The sequence below is a fragment of the Camelina sativa genome, chromosome 12, assembly GCF_030686135.1.
Source record: "Camelina sativa cultivar CO46 ecotype springtype chromosome 12, ASM3068613v1".
In the NCBI taxonomy this organism is placed as follows: Eukaryota; Viridiplantae; Streptophyta; class Magnoliopsida; order Brassicales; family Brassicaceae; genus Camelina; species Camelina sativa.
The window spans coordinates 5,147,179-5,168,037 of NC_141891.1; the positions used below are offsets into that span (position 1 = coordinate 5,147,179).

Consider the following 20,859-nt stretch of genomic DNA (forward strand, 5'->3'; position numbering starts at 1 on the left):
GTGTGCGTCAAAACCGAACCGATGGGAACGTTTTCGCCATCTTTAATTCTCTTTTAATTAAATTAAAAAAGGGATTTTTGACCAGAACAAAATAAACATGATTCCAAATTTCTAAGGATGTATGTCATAACCTCTTTTTTTTTGGAACATATTTTTAATTAGGAACCTTTTAATTAAAGCATACATAAATATACTAGATTAAGACCCGCCCGATGTACGGGTTTACAGTTTTTAAAATAAAATTAAATTTAACAAAAATATTTTTAGTAAGTAAAAACTATCTATAAAAATAAATTGATACACTGAGTTGTCCAATGTGATTTTGGTGTAAATGGTGCGACTATGCGGTTGACTATTAATCATATTTTCTTTGAATGCCCTTGCTCGTGTGAAGTTTGAGATTTACCTCCGACTCTAGTCTCGTCAGAGGGTTTTCTATATGAGTCAGTGTACTCGAATTTGGATTTTGTTTTCTGAAAGATTGCCTCTCAACAGAGTGATTCTGATCAACTTATCATAGAATTTATGGGCAATCTGGAAGGCCATAACTAAAAAGAAAAAAAAATAAAATTTAGAGATCGAGGCAAATGATATAATTGCTCCGGCTTTGGGAAGTTAGCCTGGGAAGAGACGCTCTCTTTTACGGCGGTCATGTCAGCTCCATCTCCGTCTTCGGAGGTCCAAATTTCTTCACCTGGTTGTCAGATTAATGGTTCTTGGAAAGCAACCAATGTGCATTCAGGATTGGGCTGGTGGTGTTGTGTTGGTGAGGAGCGAACCTTGTTGTTGGAGGCCAAGTGTCTAAGATGGAGCCCTCCCCATACATTCGAAGTTAGAAGCGTTGTTGTCGGTCATGGAGCGGATACATGCTGTAGAGATCGCTTGTCAACATTTCGAGACTGATTGTGTGAGTTACTCACTATTGTGCAGTCTCTGAAGATTGGCCGTCCTTCTCCAACATGCTCGATGAGTTTAACTTGCTGGAGTCCTTCCCACTATTCTATATCTCTTGGATCCTCCGTGCATCAAATACGAAGACAGATTGTCTTGCCCGTGCTTCGCATTCTCTTATCTCTGAAGTTTCTTTTGTAAACCCCTTCCCTCTAGCTTGGACAACTAACCGAGGAAATTCTTTTTAATTTATTGTTTGGTTGAAAAAAAAAAAAAATAGATACACTTTTAGTTAAAAAAAATAGTTGTAGATATGTTCAAAGTTAAAATTTTAGTTAATTTATTGTTAAATTTAACAAAAAATATATATTTAATTCTTTTCATAAGTAAAAACAATGTATAAAAGTAAAGAGATAAACTTTTAGTTATAGAAAATAGTTATTTTTTTCTGTAGTTTACTAATGTATATCTATTTACAAATCTACTATATACATTACCACTAAAAATGTATTTGTACACACAAATATATTTTACTGTTAAAATATACTCTTTAGTCTTTACTACTACCAACAAATTATCTTTATGAACACATTAAATAACCTATTATATGTCTCTTCACTTTAACATTTTTATAGTTAAAAAACGCATACATTAATATTACATACTCCTATCTTATATATTACAATAACAGTTTTTTTGAATAAATTAATTGTTTGGTAAAAAAAATATGAGATGATCTTTTTTTTTTTACTTCAACCATCTTTTTCTTAGAAACAGTAATTAATTGTATATTTTCACAATCATTTTTTATCTTATATAAAAAGTAATCAATTTTCTTGTAAAATTAGCAACTTAAAATTAAAATAAATAAACCATATTTTAAGTTTGAATTTTATTTATATATATAATTTTCTTATAATGATCTTTTTAAATTTTAAAGCTGTTTAAATTTTATAATTTTCTTATAATTACCTTTTAATATTTTAAAAACTTTTAATAGTTTTGTTTTACATTTGGAAGTTTACAAAGGTTTATTTTCTTTAAAAGATTTTAAATAAACTTAGGTTTTCTTTTCTATATTTTACTTTTATATACAACCTTTTTATGGTAGGTTTTGAATTTTTACATTTTTATATTTTTAAAATTTTAATAAATTTAGAATTGACATGTGTCATGATCTTGTTAATTAGTAGTTTTGTCATCAAAGTTTATATAATAAGATATTCAAACTAAAAATAATTTCAACCAATTGTGAGAAAAAGGAATTAAAAAACATGGAGATCCATTCATAGCTTATTAGAAGTTTGACTTAAAAAAAAAAGAACATTAATATGATAAAATTAACATACAACATTCAATACTAGTGATATTTTAAAACTTAAGTCTACAAGAAACAACATTAATATATATGCATGGAAATCCATTTACAATTCATTCAGAAATTTTATTTCAAAACTTTTAGTAATATGATAAAATTAACATACAACATTCAATACTAGTGATATTTTTTGGTAACATACTAATATTAATATATTATCTTTTGCATAACATTATATATAGACCCACTAACTGTTTCATTGTTATATTAAAAATTGTCAAAGGAAAAATAAAATGGAGAAGGCATTTTCACTCTTGCTTTTCATCATATTCTTTATCATGTTTGCTTCTGGTATTATTTCTGCTTTGTTTTTCAATAATTAGGAATTATGAAGAATACATGCATGGCTGCCTAGCATATTTCTGTAATATCAATAAGAAACCACATTCATTATCCTTCTTGGTTTGTGACAAGACATTAATTTTGACAAAGCTTTCAAAATAATAGGATCATTTATGTTATAGTTATAAATTTCTCTAATGGTTCCTTTTGCAGGTCCTAAATAAATAAAATAATAATAATCATGCGTATAATTTTACAGTTGAAAATAAGATAAACGCAAAGACATGCATGGAGAATCTCGGTTATTGCGAGGGTACCTCGCAGCAATGTGATGAGAGATGTAAGGCTAAGCACGGACCAGAGGCTGAAGGTGAATGTGATGTCAAGGGTCTAACATGCACATGCTTTTATCCGTGCGGACAAGGCCCATCGCCTCTGAAGCCCAAAATATGTTATGGTGGAGCTGGCGTGTGCAGCGATAAATGTGGTCCTCCGTGTTGCAACCAAAACTGTGCGGAAAAGTATAATGAAGGAACTGGATTTTGTGACAGCATTGGCCATACTTATTTATGCAAATGCCAATATACTTGCTAAAGCCTAAAACTATTTCAATTTTTCTAGAATAGACAGAAACAGAACCGATCAATTCTGTCATTCTTTTTTCTTGTTTCAACTTGGATGTGGCAAAACTAGTAATAAATAATAATTATTATTAAAATTTCACTTGTGGATGTTCATTGTTTATATATTGTGATGTCTAAAGATCAACCAAATATAAATGTGAAAATGTTATTCGCTAGGTCCGGCGTTTAACGCGAGTCGATGAACTTTTTGAGAAACCTCAAAAATGAACGGCAAGTATTTTTTTTGGTTGTGCTGGTCAATGTAATCGTCCATGGTATTACTTATTTTGAACTTAGCAAATAAAATATTTTTGATAGAGGACAAATTAGTATTTTATGATTCTTTTTCGTTATGAACGGCAAAAACATTATGTTATTCATACGTACGTACGTAGAACATTGGACAGTTTATGATGTTTCCACAAACAAAGCATATAATATACTATAAGAATTTTGACTTCGCTTATACATTATGAGGAATTGAACTTTTGACTGCATGAGCTTTATTAGCCGGACAAGGGTAAGTGCAAATACACTGTCCAACATCACTCCCTTTGTCACATAAACCACCGGCGTTTGGCCCAAACACTGACTTGCACGATTGAGAACAGTCTTTTACGTCTCTCTTGCACGTCCCAATGAATGTAAGGCATCCCATATTCTTTTCAACTGTATCCAACAAAAGACATAGTTCATATATAGATAACAACATAAGTAGATAAATATAATAAGAATATTAAGAAACCAAAATATGAATTTTGTTTTTAATTAATGTTGTGTACCTAACACAAACACAACAAGGAATATGATAGGTAGAAGAAGTGAATATGACTTTGCCATGCTTTGTATATCTTCTTGACTTTTGAAATACTAATATACTCTTTGGTTATACCCACAAGAAATGTGAATTTAGTTATTATTGTATGCGCAAGTTTCAGAAACAAAACGTATAAATGTATGATACTACTAATTAAAATGACACTGAGTGCAATCTCATCACCAATATCTTTCAAGTATTTATTTTATATTCGGTCAATATGTCAGTATTGTATCTAGTCAATCTTAGTATATACGTCTAGTATTATACATTGTAGTTTTTTGGTATATATTTCAAAATTTTAGTAACTTTTTTATAGTCATCCTAACTTTTATTCATAAAAGATTCGTTTGAACATATCTTTACAAATATTCGTATTCAAAACTCAAAAGATAGGTCTTATAGAAACAAAATCATCAATTTCGTCTAATATCTTTGGTATTTATGGAAATCCATTTATGGCTTATTCAAAAGTTTGACTTCAAATGTCTAAATGACATAGCATTTATTACAGAGATCAATTTCTATCTCATTCAGAAGTTTATTTTCAAAACGTTTGTAAATATTAATAATGAGGCATAACATTAAGCATTCTATATACTGATATACAGATAGACCAAACTAATGTTACATTCTCTCATCACTTTCTTCTTCACCTTTACTACATCCCCAACAGAATTACTCCAATCCCCGACCCAACCGTTACTCTCCACCGGTTCAACTTTCTTCCTCCGGTATTCACCTCCATCGATGACGTCACCATTCTACTACCACCAACGTCTCCGTCATGATAATCACTTCGAGCTTTTGTCTTCAAAACGAGGGTGTAATGCCTTTGTTTTGTCCTTTTACACACCTACAGTAAAACTTGCTCACTAAACGTTGTGTTCCTATTGCTTGTGAGTTGTAAAATATGCACACAACACTGACGAGTTTTTCTTCATTTGTGCTGCTCTAATTTTATAGTTTACTAGATAAGGACCCATCCGATGTGCGGGTTTAAAGTTTTGTAAATAAAATTAAATTTAATAAAAATATATTAAATTTTGTTTTATATTATTTATAAATTTTAATTTTGCTATAATATACTGATTTTATATCCATTTACAAATCTTTTATGTATGTTACCATTAAAAACGTATTTTTTACACCTAAATATACTCTATATTACAAATATATTTTTTACCACCACCTAGAAAATGTCTGTATGAACACAAAGCCAACTATTATGTCTTTTTACTTTCATTTTTGCATAATTTTTTTAATTAATAAAATTATTAGCTCAAAAAACATTTTGAATTAAAAATATATTACATAGTATACTAATAATGATGTATCATCACAATAGTGTATGACCAACCATGGAGAGAGCCTCGGCTCCGCTTTCCTCCCTTATGGAGAGAATTTTGCGTCCAGCCTTCTCCACCATGGAGAACACCATGGCTCCACCTTCCTGTCTTGGGGAGATAACCTTGCGTCCAACCTTCTCCACCTTCCTCCCTTGGGGAGATAACCTTGCGTCTCAACCTCCTCCACCATAAAGAGAACCCCAGCTCTGTCCTCCTCATGTGTGGAGAGAACATGTTCACTTCTTTTAGCTATCTCAAAATGGTTTGCTCCGAAAATCAATGAAATTAAAGACCCTTTCTAACGCCACAAAATCTTTTGATAGTAACTAATGTTAAATTTTCCAATATATTCGTGAAAGTGTCTTTGACACACCATGATGTAGCTCAAAAAACATTTCGAAATAAAAAATATATTACATAGTATACTAATCAATGATGTATCATCACAATAATGTATGATCACCATGGAGAAAACCTCGGCTCCGCCCTCTTCCCTTATAGAAAGAACTTTGCGTCCAACCTCCTCCACCATGGAGAGAACCTTGGCTCTACCTTCCTCCCTTGGGGAGATAAACTTGCGTTCAACTTCCTCTACCTTCCTCCCTTGGGGAGATAACCTTGTGTCCAACCTTCTCCACCATAAAGAGAACATCGGCTCTGCCCTCCTCCTATGTGGAGATAACTATTCATGTCTCTTTACTATCTCAAAATGGCTTGCTCCAAGCCTCTGACAACCAATGAAAGTAAAAACATTTTTCTAACGTCACAAAATCTTTTGATAGTAACTAATGTTAAATTTTCCAATGTATTCATGGAAGGATCTTTGACACACCATGATGTAGCCTTTGTCTTTGTAACGCCTCAACCGCCACCTTGCTTAGTGAGCTCATGTCCACTCTCAGTTCATGGGACCACCTTCCTATGTTGCCCCTACATGTATTCCCAGCTCGTGGATCCATCCATATTCGATGACCGGTTTGTTACGTCTGGGAGTCTTAAAAAACTTGTTTACCGACCCTACAAATTAACAAATGCACTTATCTTTTCGGTCAAGGGTCTTGAGAAAACTTCATGATGGGTGACCTTTCTGGAAGTGATTGACCAACAACGATTTATGTGTTTTCCAATCTATTTATCTATGTTTGTTGTAAGCTTGTGTTTAATTTGCCTATTTTATCCATCTATTACGTTGATGAGCTTCTACTTGTTATCTCCCTTTGGGATTAAATGAATAATGGTAACAATTATGTTTGCAAAAAAAAGAGTTTATGACCAACCAATCAAAGTTGAGAAATTAGAAGAAAATTATTTTGACATAATTTAAGAAAGAATAGAAAATTAGAAATATGGTAATATGTGAATCCCAAATAATTCAAAGATAAAAATATAAATTAAACAAAACAATATAAAAATACTACAATAAATTTTAAAATACAGTATTAGAAAACAAAGACGCATATATTAATCGTTTTTTGGGTCAACATATTAATCTTACATATTCGTAACTGAAAAAGGAGAAAGTAGGAGAAAATTATGGTTTACAAAAATAAAAAAATTTACCATCCCATTAAAAAAAATTTCCCAATTAAACAAAGTTGAAAGCAATGTTTTTGAATAAATTATTTTGTTAGATGAAAAATATGAGACGATTGATGTTTATATAGAAGTGAGTATTTCAAAATTTAGAAATAATAATTAATTGTATATTTTCCTTATTCCCTATTTCTAGTTTTTGTAGAACTAATAACTTAAAATTAAAAATAGGTAATATTATAATTTTGAATTTTATGAAATATATATATATATATTATATATATAATCTCCTTATAATTATTTTTGTAATTTTTGATAATTATCTTTTTATATTATTAATATTTTTTTAAATAAATATTTTGTTTTTGTTGTAATCAAATTCCTCCTATTAAATATTAACTTTTACACATGTCAAAATCTCAGATTCATAACTTGACACATGTCAAAATCTTGTTAATGGCTAACTTTCAAAACCCAACTTTATATAATAAGATAACTAAGGGTACGTTAGGTTTTTAATTATTATAAAAGCTAGTTCACTAATCCTTAGTTTTTAACCATGTTTAATGGTTTTGTCATTCTTCTTTCCTTTTTCGAAACTAAAAAAGATTATGCTTTTGTTTACTCATTTCATTTAGCAAAATTTATAGTGAACTCAATTACTTTACACTGGATATATAACTAAATTCAAAGAAACTACGTCATCCACAATTATCAATAATAGTAATTGTTATTAATTTCTTATTTCATTACTGAAGTTGCAATAATAATAAATAATCTGTTTACAATATTCTCAACCGGCTTTAACAAGGGTATTCGCATTGGCACAAACTAAATGTACCAAGAGTGTTACAAAATCCATGTCCACCATTATATTTTTGTGCACAGTTCATATCACAACATTTTTCGGGACATCTTTGACTACATATACCAGCTCCACCATTACATTTTTTCGGCGAGGGTGGTTTCGGTGATGGGGATCCACATTGGTAGTAGCATGTGCATAGCGGCAGCGGCACCCCAGTACTAGTACCACAGTTGCTTTGGCTCGATGGTCCATGCTTGGCCTTGCATCTCTGGTCGCAATTTTCACAAGTGCCTAATCCATCTATACATGTCTCTGCTCTAGCTTGATCCACAACTGTTACATTGTATATATCACTAAATTTAACATACATATACATATTTTCTTTCCTTTTTTTTTTCTTTTTGTATGTGTATTTGTTTATGGTTAATTAGACATTGAATCTTGAATGTGTTATTATTGTAAAAGTACCCACATTATCACTTTCATATTTTTTTTTATCATTCAAAATTCTGTGTCGTATTTTATTTCATTTAGGGAATAAACGATCAGTCCCTATACCCAAGATGATGATAAGCATAACTAGCTAGCTATGTCAAATTCTGATCATAGAAAATATATTTTTTACAACATTTAAAACTGTAAGAAATATGTGTTAAATGATATTTTTAACAAAACATAACAGTTGAAAGATATATAGAATATATAGTAATACCTGAGGTAAATATGATAAGTAAGTTAACAATGAAGACAAGTAATGTCATCCTCGCCATATTTTCAGGTTTTCTATTTTCTTTCTTCTTCTTCTTCTCCAGTTATATCTCTCTAAACTGCTCTTTTGTATGTTATTGAACATTGTTAATCTATTTAAATGCAAGATGTAAACTTCAACATAAAGGATTTAAAAAAAAAAAGAAATTTGGGTCAAAAAAAAAATAATTTTCCGTTCATGAATAAGCTAGTCTATTCAAACACACCAATTTATTGCAAAAATTGATATGACTAGTAAAGTTTTATTCTTGGTCAAAATAGATTTTATGATTGCATATTATTTTAAGGTGAGATGTTTGATTGGTAGCATACAAACGATGGTATAGAGTGTACACTTCTTATGAAACAAATCAGACAAGAAAATAAAAAGTATTAAAGTACTAAAAATATAAAACTAATATTTTTTTTGTTTCACAAAAATGTCGTTTATATTTTCACTGTAGTTTTAAGAATTATATCTTATTTTTATGCTTGTTATCTAAACTTATTAATTAGAAGAAAAAAAATTATTTAGTGCATTATGTACTACTCAAGCCAAAATATACTTATATATGGAAACATGTGTTTCTACAAGAGTTTTTTTATATTTTTAATAAAATAGTGTAAAATAAAAAATTCTCACTCATTACTAACCTTAACTTTTAAATCTGAAAATGACAAAAAAATTAATTTATAAAATTGAGATATATGAAATATTATAGATGATATTAAAATCAATAGTAAAAAAAAAGTGGAAACACTAGAATTATCAGAATACAAAATGCACAAAAATATATATTAGTAACTAGTAAAAAACTATTTTGAAACTTGCAATATTTGAATTTTAGGTTTGAATTTTTTTTTTTATCTTTTCTCTAATAATAAAATTTTCTTCTTATTATGAATATGAATTATTTGAAGGTATTATTATTCGTCGACTGTTTAGTTCAAAATTAGTAGTTTGACCACAGTTGATAAATATGGAAGAACAGAAAATAGTGGAAGCATGAGAATTATGATCAGAATACAATACTTTGAACATGATTGATAAATCTGAAATTAGAGAGAACAGAAAAAATTGTCACTTTATAATTCTATAACCGAACTACTAGATAAATGATTTGATTGATGATATATAGGTGAATGATTGGTTATAGTTGGTCTGCTAGAATAAAATGCTAACTAAAATTAAATAAATGTTGTAAACAAAAAATAGATAGCTATCTTGAAAATTTAGGGAAAATGACTTTAATCAAGTGGTTATGATTTCATCTTTATAGTTTTCTTAACCGGAGTTCGACTAGAGTAACTCATGTTATCCCATATACTGTAATAGAGACTGGTATAAGATCAGACATTGTCTATCCCAATAATGTAAAAAAGCAAAAACTATCCTCTAAATTTGTCAATTGCTAAACATATATGCGGACACAGCCCGAATTCTTCTCTTATATATAGTTTTATTACGAAAGACCATAGTACGGTTTTGACATTAATATTGTGTTCCTATTTTTGTATTTGAAAATTTTATGATTTTACAGTACTGTATATGTATCTATTACATATGGGGGTTACCAGTCAAACAAGGATAATAGCAAACACATGTTCCAGCACCACCATCGCGGTCACAATAGCCATGCGCATTTGGTCCAAATTTAGACTTGCATGCTCCACTACAGTCTGTAATAACACCACACGAGCCAAGAACTGCCATGCATGTATTAGCACCCATATTTTGCTCAACTACATCCAACAAAACCGTTTTTGTATTAGATAACATAAAATATACTACTCCCTAGAAGAAATTAATACATTGTACAAGAAATCTTATGATCTATGCCAATGAATAGAGCCAAAACGAAGCATATATAATGTATATAGTACACACATATGAAAAAACCATAAAGGTAAATGCGTAAATAATGTTAACATATATCAGAATGAACTATAACATTTGAGGCATATGCAATTGAGTTACGCTCAAACGTAAGAATTTTTTTTTTATAATATGATAAATGAACTTTAAGATAAATATATATATACCTAAGACAAACATAAGAAGGAAGATGATAGGGAGAAAAAGTGAAGAAGTTGTCTTGGTCATTTTTCTTCTCTTAAATTAAACTTTTAGCAAGTAGGGAATATTGTTGATAGACTTGAAAAAACTGGGAGACTGCCGAAGGGAGATTTATAGAATTATTGGGTAATCAAGTTTTAGAAATATAGTTATTTTATCATTATAATTTTGAACAAAATCATTTGACTGTACTTTTATCCTTATTAAATATTTCAGAAGTACACAACTTCTTTTTTAAGAGTTAATATAATAATTATAGGTTAGAAAGTTATAGTTATTATTTGACTTATTAGTTGGTTACAAAATATGTTATATAAGTTGACTTCGTTAGTCAATCGAGATTTAAGGATTAATATAATTACTTTACCAGTATTATTATTAATATTAACCATGAATACTTTTAAAGAGGATATTCCAAAGAATAATACAACTTAAAGAAATAAAATATATTGACAAATGAAACAATAAAAACCAATCTTTAACAAAATCTTTCTCTATTTTTCTGTTGAATTATATAATTTTATATACCATGATAAAAAAATTTAAATAATTTAATTTAAAATATTTAAAAATAGTTTAATCTGATATTTAAGAATATCATCTACTATTAGTCAAAGATTATATAAAAAAACTTTCTCTATAAACTGGAGTAACACATAAACTAATTAAATAAAATTAGCTCTAACATTTAAGCTAATTACTATATGAACTACTGTAAATTATTAGCTACTAGTGAGTTTTAAAACGTGAAAACAAAAATAATTTACAAAATTAAGTTGAACTTTGACAAATTTTACTACTCCCTCGGTTTCACAAAGAGTGTCATTTTGGAGATTTTTCTTTGTTTCACAAAGAGTGTCACTTTACAATTCCAATGCATTATTTTATATTTTCAATGCATAATTTACATTAGATTTTCTAGTTTTACCCTTAACTATAACTAAATTAACCTATTAAATAAGGCCACATATGTATATTTCAATGTTTTCTTAATTTGTGTGAAAAGTATCTGAATGACACTGTTTGTGAAACGGAAGGAGTATCAAAATGTAAATTACATTAGCCAGGTGTTACATTCTGATATATCCCCAACGCTAGCCAGGTGTTCTCTTCTACTGCAGCAGTTCCTAGGTGTTAATGAATCAAGTCTCATTGAAGTCCCCAATTTTCTTCAATTGCAGATGGTGTGAGGATGATTTAACGTAACGTTGATCATATCAATCTCGATCAGTTCGAAGTGGGTTACTTATGTAGGATATATCATGGGCCATGGCTATATCACACTAACGGCAACTGAGGATGATTACTACCGGAAAGTGGCACTCCGATCCATTGATGATTTTACTTGACTAATTTGGTCTACTAGATTGACTTGGTCTATATATATAGCTAGGTCCACCCAATAGTTGGCTCAGAAGTATAAAATTTCAAAGTCGTTTGGTTTTAACTCAATCGGAAACAAAAAGGTATCAATTTGTCGTTCGTCAAATAACGAACATATCTTGGTAAATATGTATATACAAACAAATGTACCATTTTATTCTTTTAATCATGAGAAAGATTATATATATATATAATTAATTAATAACAACTCCCTGAGTTTTTCTTGAATTGTTCTAGCTAGCGGGCGATTATAATCGAATTAAAGTCTGTTTCGAGCAAATGAAAAAAAAAAATCAACTGTCAAGAAGAAGGTAAAATATACTTAATTAAAAGGAACTGAGGTGCATGCGATGCATGGACTCAGACAACGTTGATCATTTGTTTGGACAATAGAATAAAAATCATGCATGTCTGGCTAAGATAATATCACATGACGTTTATGTCAAGTTGCTCAATATTTTTCATATACTATTCTTTGTGGTATATATATATAATTGGAATCTACCCTTGAATCGGTCTGGCGGAAGAAGGTTCCTCCAAACTATTGATATTAAAATAATAACACACATAATATTGATCCAATTGGATCGATCTAATGCAAGAAGTCAGAACTAATTTTCAAACAAAACAAGTCTTTATATAAATTTTTTGAAAGTGTCAATATACATGAATGATAATATACTTTGTATATAATATGTATGAGCTAATTAAAAGTGGATAATACTTAATTCCAATCGATATTGACCAAATTAGCATAATTTTAAGATTACATGGAGTATTAGTTTAAAGATCACAGATCAAATCAAACAATCATAAGACAAACTAGATTGGCTGGCCAACGACTTAATGACTTTGTTAAACAGAGTAACCAAGGGCAAAATCGACTTTACAAATCTGGTCTAAGATTCAACGGACCATATTTTATTTTTAAAGGTCCCAACCAAATAAATCCAAAGGAAGCCAGGACATTGCATGGGATGAGAAAGTTTGTAAAACGTGCGATGCAAGTGGTAGATGCAGATTTTTTAAGTTTTAATCTTCAATAATTATGATGAATAAAAAAAATTAATCTAAAGTTTATAGTACATTTAATAATATATTCCTACAAGGTTTTTTTTTTGGTAAAACCGTTCATGGTAATTACTTACTTAACCTTTGTAATTAAGCTAGCGGGCTACAATGGTCCAAAAATCATGGGGAAAAAAAAGACACGCACTCTCTCTGTCTCTCTCTCTCTCTCTCATATCATCTGGCCATTAAGAAAATTACACGTCATTCATAATCATATGATTTTCATATTTATATTTTCTCCACCAATGTAAATTTATTAAAGTAATAATAATCTCTGCTCTCACTACTTCCTCAAAAAAAAAAGTAAATAAATAAAATTTGCTTCCCCCTGTTTCGAACCCAAATTTGTGTGTCTTCTTCTTCGTCTTCTTCTTCGTCTTCTTCATCATCTTCTCTGAAGCTCTTCACATTCTTTTATTCTCAAAAGCGCGCGCGTGCGAGAGAGAGAGAGATAACACAGAGATCAGAGAGAATTGAAGAAAAAAAAAAAACGAAACGAATCAGAGAGAAGGAAAATTTCTGAAACTGTTAAGAGACGTTTTTTTTTTTTTTACATCATAATAGAAAGAAACATAATACGAAAAAGGACGATACGTGTATATATATACGTTTATACGAATATAGCTCTACAGAGTTGTCTCGGGAGAGATCTTTGACCGGAGAAGACGACGTCGATTCGTATTTCGTAGATATATATATATATATATACTCTGGATCTGCTTCCCTTTGTAAAAAATTTCAGGTTCTTCTTCCTTCACATTGTTTCCTCTCGTTGATACATTTTGATTTCGATTTCGATTTTTTTTTTTTTTTTTGGGGGCGGATTCGATTGGTTTAGGAAGAGATCGTAATGTGTTTCTGAATTATGACTCACAATTTCGAAATTAAACGCAACTGTAATGGTCTCTCGATTTCGTTTCGTTTCTTCTATGTTCTATGATCTCGTTGACCCGAATCAATGCGTGTAAACAGTGTAACGTGTCTTTCGAATTAGCTTTCTTAGGAACTGGTTTGACTTTTCCCCCTGTGGTTTTTGGTGGATAGCTTCAACTTGGTTGTTGGGACTAATCTTTGATTCTTTGAATATTCATTATTTTTCCAAGGTTATCAGAAGCCATCTAGTTGTAGACTCTTCTGTAATTTAAAAAGGTTTTTTGATGAGATGAAGGCAGTTAAAAGGTGGAGTGTAGGGAACTTAACTGATATGGCATCTTTGCCTGGAGCTAGATACCCGCGTACTCCTCCTGGAAGAAGACGAGTATGGATCATTATGGTGTTATCTCTGATCAGCATGTTCTTTATCGTCGCTTACATGTATCCTCATCACAGTAAACGTGCTTGTAATTATATGATTTCGTCAAGAGGATGTAAAGCTTTAGCTGATTGGCTTCCACCTTCTCCGAGGGAATATTCGGACGATGAGATTGCAGCTCGTGTTGTCATTGCAGAGATATTGAGTTCACCTCCTGTTATTAGAAAGAATTCTAAAATTGCTTTCATGTTCTTAACTCCTGGTACATTGCCTTTCGAGAGGTTATGGGACAGATTTTTCCAGGTATATAACTTTGGAGAGAGCAGCTAGTCACTCTTGATTAATAGGCCTTCTTTATATGGTTTTAGAATTTTGTCCCTCTTCACAGGGACATGAAGGGAAGTTCTCTGTTTATATCCATGCATCAAAGGAAAGGCCAGTTCACTACAGTAGTTACTTTGTCAACCGCGAAATTCGTAGTGATGAGGTTTGTCTCCCCTTTTTTCATCTTTTCTGATGCGTATCTTTGTAGATTTCATGTTTTTTTACGATTTATTAACATGAGAAAGCTATGTGTAGGTGGTGTGGGGAAGAATTTCAATGGTTGATGCAGAGAGACGGTTGTTAGCTAATGCTCTTAGAGATCCTTCAAACCAGCAATTTGTTTTACTCTCTGATAGGTGATTTGTTGATTTTCTTGCTTCCCTTCTCATTGATGATCACTCTTGAATTTGTCTTTAACACTTTTTTGAGTGTTTCTTGTTTTGCAGTTGTATACCACTTCGAAGTTTTGAATATATGTACAATTACCTCATGTACAGCAATGTCAGCTATGTTGACTGGTAAAAGTCATGTATTCATCAGATTGACAAATTCACTCTTCTTTCCCAACGTCTGTTAACTCTAACAAATATGATTACCTTCGAACTCTTCAGCTTTGACGATCCAGGTCAACATGGATCAGGCAGGCATATGAATCACATGTTGCCTGAAATTCCGAAGAAGTATTTTCGAAAGGGTGCACAGGTAAACAATTTTTATTGATCTAGTAACAATTCTCAACCTGATGTATTGAATAAACAAACGCTTGGGCATATAAAGAATTGGTTCTGTTTCAGTGCTGGTAGATCCTTTAGGGACTAGTAACAGACCAACAAATGTCTGTCAAGTCCGGCATTCATATTTATGAACCGAAATTTACATTTTGACCCCCCCAAATTACTTTGTCATGCAGTGGTTCACCATGAAGCGACAACACGCTGTAGCAACTATGGCAGACAGTCTTTACTACTCTAAATTCCGAGATTACTGCGGGGTGAGTATCAGCATAACCCCTAATATAGCTGTTACTACTATGCAGTTTTCTTTCTTACAAAGGCAGAACATGAACATCTATGGAAACTTAACCATTCGTTAATAACAAGGCCTACATTTTGTTTTCTTCAGCCAGGCATAGAGAACAACAAGAACTGCATAGCTGATGAACACTATCTGCCAACATTCTTTCATGTAAGAACTCATTTACAACTCAAAATTAAAATAAAATCTCCTTATTTCTCTTCATCTCTTATACCTCTTGATTGCAGATGCTCGATCCCACTGGCATTTCTAACTGGACTGTAACACAAGTTGATTGGTCTGAAAGAAAGTGGCATCCCAAAACATATATGCCTAAGGATATCACACCCGAGTTACTAACCAACCTCACGGTAGGCTAATAAATATAACCAAACACCACCCACTATGCATCAGTTTCTTCCATAGCTTTGATTAAGAATAAGACTAAGTTTTAAATTCTGTTTTTTTATATCTGCAGTCTGCTGACACAGTTGTACATGTCACAAGTGTTGGGATGGTACGCTCTTATAAAACCAGTTTTTTTCTATCATATTTTCAGCTCTGATCTTTTTCCAGGATTTTATACAAAACACAAACCTTTCATTTGGCTAATATAGGGTGAAGAAATATGGATGCCTTGTATATGGAACGGAATCAAAAGACCTTGCTACTTGTTTGGAAGGAAATTTCACCCGGATACACTCGATAAACTCTTGGATCTCTTCTCAAATTACACAAGATCGGTCACTTGGAATTTGTGATTAAAAGGTTATTTTCTTCTATACACACTCACATTCTTTGACCAATGTTCGATTCCCCACCCACATGAATCCAAGTTTCGTTTGAAGCTGTACCACTACAAGTCTAGAAGCTTTAGGAGTTATGAGATTTCTTCTCATAATATGATTCATTTGATTGGAAGGAGACGTTGGTTTTATTCTTCATTACTCTGTTTTTTTTGGATATATATTTTGTTACTTTTTTACTGTTGTAAAAAGGAGAATTTTAGACTGGTTGTACTTTTTCTTTCTTTTGGATCGATTTTGTTTTGTGTTCAGAATGTTGAACAAACAAAAGTTATACAGGTTTATAGAGTTTCTTTGCACGTATATATATACTCCCTCTGTTTCATAAAGAGTGTCATTTTGACACAGATTTTTTTGTTACAAAAGAGTGTCATTTTATATTTTCAATGCAGTTTTTAATATTAATTCTCATTTTTATCCCTACTATTTCAGCTTATTAATTAGAAAGAGAAATTGCTTTAATATATTTATAAAAGGTAAAATAGAATTTTGGGTGCAAATGGTTGTAAGGTTGAAGAGATTGAACAGGTTGAAACAAATTATTCAACCAATTTTCACCATTTGCATTGTAAAGGTTGAATAGGTTGAAAAAAACTATTCAGCCCGTTCAAATCAAAAAGTTGAAAAAATAAACTAATCCTATTGCAAAAATCTTCAACTTGTTCAACAACTATTTTGGAGATGAATGAGTTGAATATTATTCAACCCAATTTTGTTCAGCCTAATTTTTCAATTTTGTGTATCCATTTGCAGCCTTTATATAATTTTTTTAATATGTGTGCATTGTGTCAAAATGACACTTTTTATGAAACAGAGAGAGTATGTTCTTTGGTTTTTTACCACAAACATCATAAATAAAAAAATTGCATACTGACCAACATTGTCTTTGTTAGTAACTAATAAGCACGGCATAAATATCCCAAACCAAAATATTTTAGTAAAACAGTTTTTGAACTGGTAAAGAAATCTATCTATCCAAAAATAACAATTTATTTTTGTTGTTAAAAACTTCAAAGATTTGTATCACAATTGAAATAGGACATTGTAATTACTTTTTTGCTTGATATAAATAAACACGTAACCCTGTGATTTCTGTCTCAGAAAAAGAAGTCCTCTATGATGCATGGGTACGTCTATTTGGTAGCCGTTCCCGTACCGGGGACATGTTGGGGACGGAAACTCTACGGGGACTCTATGGGGACGCCTTAGATGCTTTAGGGGAAGATAACATCAAATTTTTTGATATTTGCATCCATTTCATTTCATTCAAAGCACTCTTATCATAAGCATACTTTCATTTCTTTATGTTTTTCTACTTTCTAGACTCTTTTCTCCTCTCTCCTTTTCCCATTAGCTTTACTAATCCCCTCTTATTCAAGGTATGGGTATATTTTCTTATATGTTTATTGAAGTACCCAAGCCGTACCCGTATCTACTAATTTTTACTTTGCCGTTTTCCGTCCCCGTTTTCGTACCCGATTCCTGTTCCCGTACCCGTTTCAGTGCAACTTAGGAAGTCCTAATTGACCCCAATCTCCATGCCGCCATCAATGTCCACTCGATTGGGAAAAACCAGCTTATTCTTCTTCTTCATCATCGTCTTCCTGGTCTTGCTTTTTGTGGGAGCTTCAAAGGCTCGCAATCTTCAGCCACGCATCATCATTCCTGAACAAATCCAAGTAAATAATAACCAAATTGAGGAATATGACCCACTCAAGGAGGATGACAAGTTAGTATATTTTGGTGTCCTAGCCAAAGATAATGCCTAATCGGCATACTATGCTTACTTGCATACCAAGCGTCTAAACACATTCCGCACCAATTGGCAATGGAGGATTGATGTCCTTTTGCTTCTTGCTATTTTCTCTTTATTCTTTACCGATTTATGTTTTAGGGTTTTCTTTTGCATCACAAGCAAATATTCTTCTAGGTTTTCTAAATATGTCTGATACTCAAGATTTGATTTGTACTGTACATTTGAAAGCTTTTTTTACTTCTGATTGGTACTATACATTTTTTTTATTCAATCGACCAGTCCAAACCATGTAATTTGTTTTTAAAACCGTAGTTCGTATAAGGTACTCCCTCCGTTTTAATTTAATTGTCGTTTTGGGACTTAATTTTTGTTTTATAATAATTGTCGTTTTAGATTTTCAATGCAGATGTTTGGTGAATATTCCTGCTGTTTTAAAGTTTTAACCAATCAAAAAGTTATGAAATATCTATATATAATAGCAAACCCACTTTTTTGTGTCAACTTTTAATCCAACGGATGAGATTAGTTACAGTTTTAATCTAACGGTTTAAAATTATTAATCGTGTATTTTCCTCGCACCCCCATCTTTCAAAAGTCACACCTCTTAGTCTTTGCATCTCTTTGTTGTACCTCTTGGTTTCAAAAATCACATCCATTATTTTTTACACCTTTTAAATCACACCTCTTAGTCTTTGCATCTCTTTGTTGTACCTCCTGGTTTCAAAAATCACATCCATTAATTTTTACACCTTTTAAATCACACCTCTTAGTCTTTGCATCTCTTTGTTGTACCTCCTGGTTTCAAAAATCACATCCATTAATTTTTACATCTTTTAAATCACACCTCTTAGTCTTTGCATCTTTTTGTTGTACCTCCTGGTTTCAAAAATCACATCAATTAATTTTGCACCTTTTAAATCACACATCTTAGTCTTTGCATCTCTTTGTTGTACCTCCTGATTTCAAAAATCACATTCATTAATTTTTACACCTTTTAAATCACACCTTTTAGTCTTTGCATCTCTTTGTTATACCTCCTGGTTTCAAAAATCACATCCATTAAATTTTACACCTTTTAAATCACACATCCTTAGTCTTTGCATCTCTTTGTTGTACCTCCTGGTTTCAAAAATCACATCCATTAATTTTTACACCTTTTAATGTCACACCTCTATGTGTTACACCTCTTTGTTGTACCTCCATGTTTCACATCTATTAATTTTTACACCTTTAAATTTCACACCTCTATGTCTTACACCACTTTGTTTATTATATATAAACTTTTCTTGACTACATAAACAAGTTTCGAAAAAAAAAATTATGAGTACTAAAGAATTGTATTATTGAAGTATTTTTTTAACTTTCAAGCATCAATCTCTAATTCAAGGTAATTTAATATTTTTGCTGCGAATGACCTGTAGTGTTTCTCGGTTAGATTATTATTACTGTTAGTCGACACTATTAAGTTCATACATTAATCTTATTTTTGTTAAATTTTAGTCTCTTCAAAATTTTTAGCCTTTCCGGTTTTTATGTTTTTGCATGGCTAATGTTATTAAGTACGTGTGCCATATTTTTTGCATGGCTAATGTTTTTGATTCTCAATGTGCAGATTTTATTTTTTGACTTTTTGGAAAAACCAATACCAAGATACGAGAGGCATGATGATATGCAGTGATGCTGGAGCTACGGATAAGCCAAATTTTTTTAACAAACATGGTATAATTATAATTTTATATATGTTCTTATTTTAACCTATTTTTTTCTAACAAACATGGTATAAATGTTAATTTTTTTTCCATTAGATGTTCATGATCCAGGTTAGTTTGCATTTTTTGTAAATAAAGTTTTTAAAAATTTTAGTTGAATTATAATTTCTTATAATTTCTGGGTATCAAACATTTTGATAATATATTGAAATATTACAAATGAGCATGGAAATAGAGAGCTTGTGACAACACAAAATCAAATTCTATAAAGCGTAAGCACGACCAAATGACAAGTCAAGTTAGAAAGAAAAGATCTACTAAAGGTAACTTATTTAGTCTTTGATGACTTTCTAATCTGTATATACAACTTTTTAAAAACATAATGTATAACAGTCACTTTTAGAGTGATCTGGAATCTGCCAAAAAAAAAGAAAATGCAAGAAATTTATAAAATTAGTGTTTAGCCTAAAGAAGAGAACATCAAAAGGTGAGATATTATTATCACCTGTTTCACCACATCGACTTTGTTTTCGCTGTCGTTTATTGAAGAACATGATGGTACCGATTCATAGACATAAGTGGGAAATCAAGTAGAGGGGGATGCAGCCTGGATGGAGAGCAGTCGACACGGTGGAATGGGATGGATTGGGAGAGACCAACATAAAATCCTATGTTCTATATTTTATTAATTTTCTGACTTTTTAAGTTTAATTGAATTACTTTGATTGAATAGCTGATGAGTGTACAAGTTTTTGTCTATATGCATTCTTAGTCTGTTACGTCTTGGATTTTTTTTCTTTTCCAAAGAGGAATATGTGATTTGAAGCAAATATTACAAATCCATGTATCAAATGTGTTAGTAGGAAATAAGGCAATCAAGATTAACCCATTAAAAGGGAGGAAAGAAGGGGGTCTTTTGAGGGAAAACGTGAGACCAATATGCATGTAACTGTGGAAAGCATTATAGCCAAATATATATCTCTAAAAGTTGTAGCTGAAGAATGTGAGTTACTCTATACTAACCAATTAGGTTTGATTG

General features: G+C 31.2%; 3 protein-coding genes and 1 pseudogene across 5 annotated transcripts; 3 read left to right on the plus strand and 1 right to left on the minus strand.

Moving 5' to 3' along the window:
* The first annotated feature begins 2,431 nt into the window (after positions 1-2,431).
* Positions 2,432-3,274, plus strand: LOC104730316 (defensin-like protein 183). Its single transcript, XM_010449471.2, has 2 exons — positions 2,432-2,560; positions 2,811-3,274. The coding sequence occupies exons 1-2, from the start codon at positions 2,503-2,505 to the stop codon at positions 3,143-3,145; spliced, it is 393 nt and encodes a 130-aa protein (XP_010447773.1). The 5' UTR covers positions 2,432-2,502; the 3' UTR covers positions 3,146-3,274.
* A 4,310-nt stretch (positions 3,275-7,584) lies between these two features.
* LOC104730317 (defensin-like protein 182) lies at positions 7,585-8,526 on the minus strand. The gene is made up of 2 exons (XM_010449472.2): positions 8,394-8,526; positions 7,585-8,014 (listed from the first exon to the last, which is right to left on the minus strand). Exons 1-2 carry the CDS (start codon positions 8,449-8,451, stop codon positions 7,677-7,679), a joined length of 396 nt encoding a protein of 131 aa, XP_010447774.1. The 5' UTR covers positions 8,452-8,526; the 3' UTR covers positions 7,585-7,676.
* A 4,691-nt stretch (positions 8,527-13,217) lies between these two features.
* On the plus strand, positions 13,218-16,658 carry LOC104730318 (glycosyltransferase BC10). 3 transcript variants are annotated; one of them, XM_010449474.3, is made up of 11 exons: positions 13,218-13,701; positions 14,063-14,514; positions 14,600-14,698; positions 14,791-14,891; positions 14,982-15,053; positions 15,147-15,237; positions 15,446-15,526; positions 15,658-15,720; positions 15,798-15,920; positions 16,028-16,066; positions 16,167-16,658. In XM_010449474.3, the coding sequence occupies exons 2-11, from the start codon at positions 14,122-14,124 to the stop codon at positions 16,308-16,310; spliced, it is 1,206 nt and encodes a 401-aa protein (XP_010447776.2). In that variant the 5' UTR covers positions 13,218-13,701; positions 14,063-14,121; the 3' UTR covers positions 16,311-16,658. The 3 variants fall into 3 exon arrangements, with proteins under 3 accessions (XP_010447776.2, XP_010447777.2, XP_087335654.1); XM_010449475.3 differs by having other exon boundaries at positions 14,128-14,514; XM_087479528.1 differs by lacking the exon at positions 13,218-13,701 and having other exon boundaries at positions 13,987-14,514.
* Positions 16,659-17,905: 1,247 nt separating this feature from the next.
* LOC104733208 (uncharacterized) lies at positions 17,906-18,304 on the plus strand (annotated as a pseudogene).
* The last annotated feature ends 2,555 nt before the right edge of the window (positions 18,305-20,859 follow it).

Coding starts and splice junctions, on each gene's coding strand:
- LOC104730318 (XM_010449474.3), top strand. CDS start 14,122: ATGAAGGCAGTTAAAAGGTGGAGTGTAGGGAACTTAACTGATATGGCA. Junction 15,238..15,445: donor ATTTTCGAAAGGGTGCACAG/GTAAACAATTTT, acceptor TTTGTCATGCAG/TGGTTCACCATGAAGCGACA. Junction 15,721..15,797: donor ATCTGCCAACATTCTTTCAT/GTAAGAACTCAT, acceptor TCTTGATTGCAG/ATGCTCGATCCCACTGGCAT.
- LOC104730317 (XM_010449472.2), bottom strand. CDS start 8,451: ATGGCGAGGATGACATTACTTGTCTTCATTGTTAACTTACTTATCATA. Junction 8,015..8,393: donor ACTTATCATATTTACCTCAG/GTATTACTATAT, acceptor ACAATGTAACAG/TTGTGGATCAAGCTAGAGCA.
- LOC104730316 (XM_010449471.2), top strand. CDS start 2,503: ATGGAGAAGGCATTTTCACTCTTGCTTTTCATCATATTCTTTATCATG. Junction 2,561..2,810: donor CTTTATCATGTTTGCTTCTG/GTATTATTTCTG, acceptor ATAATTTTACAG/TTGAAAATAAGATAAACGCA.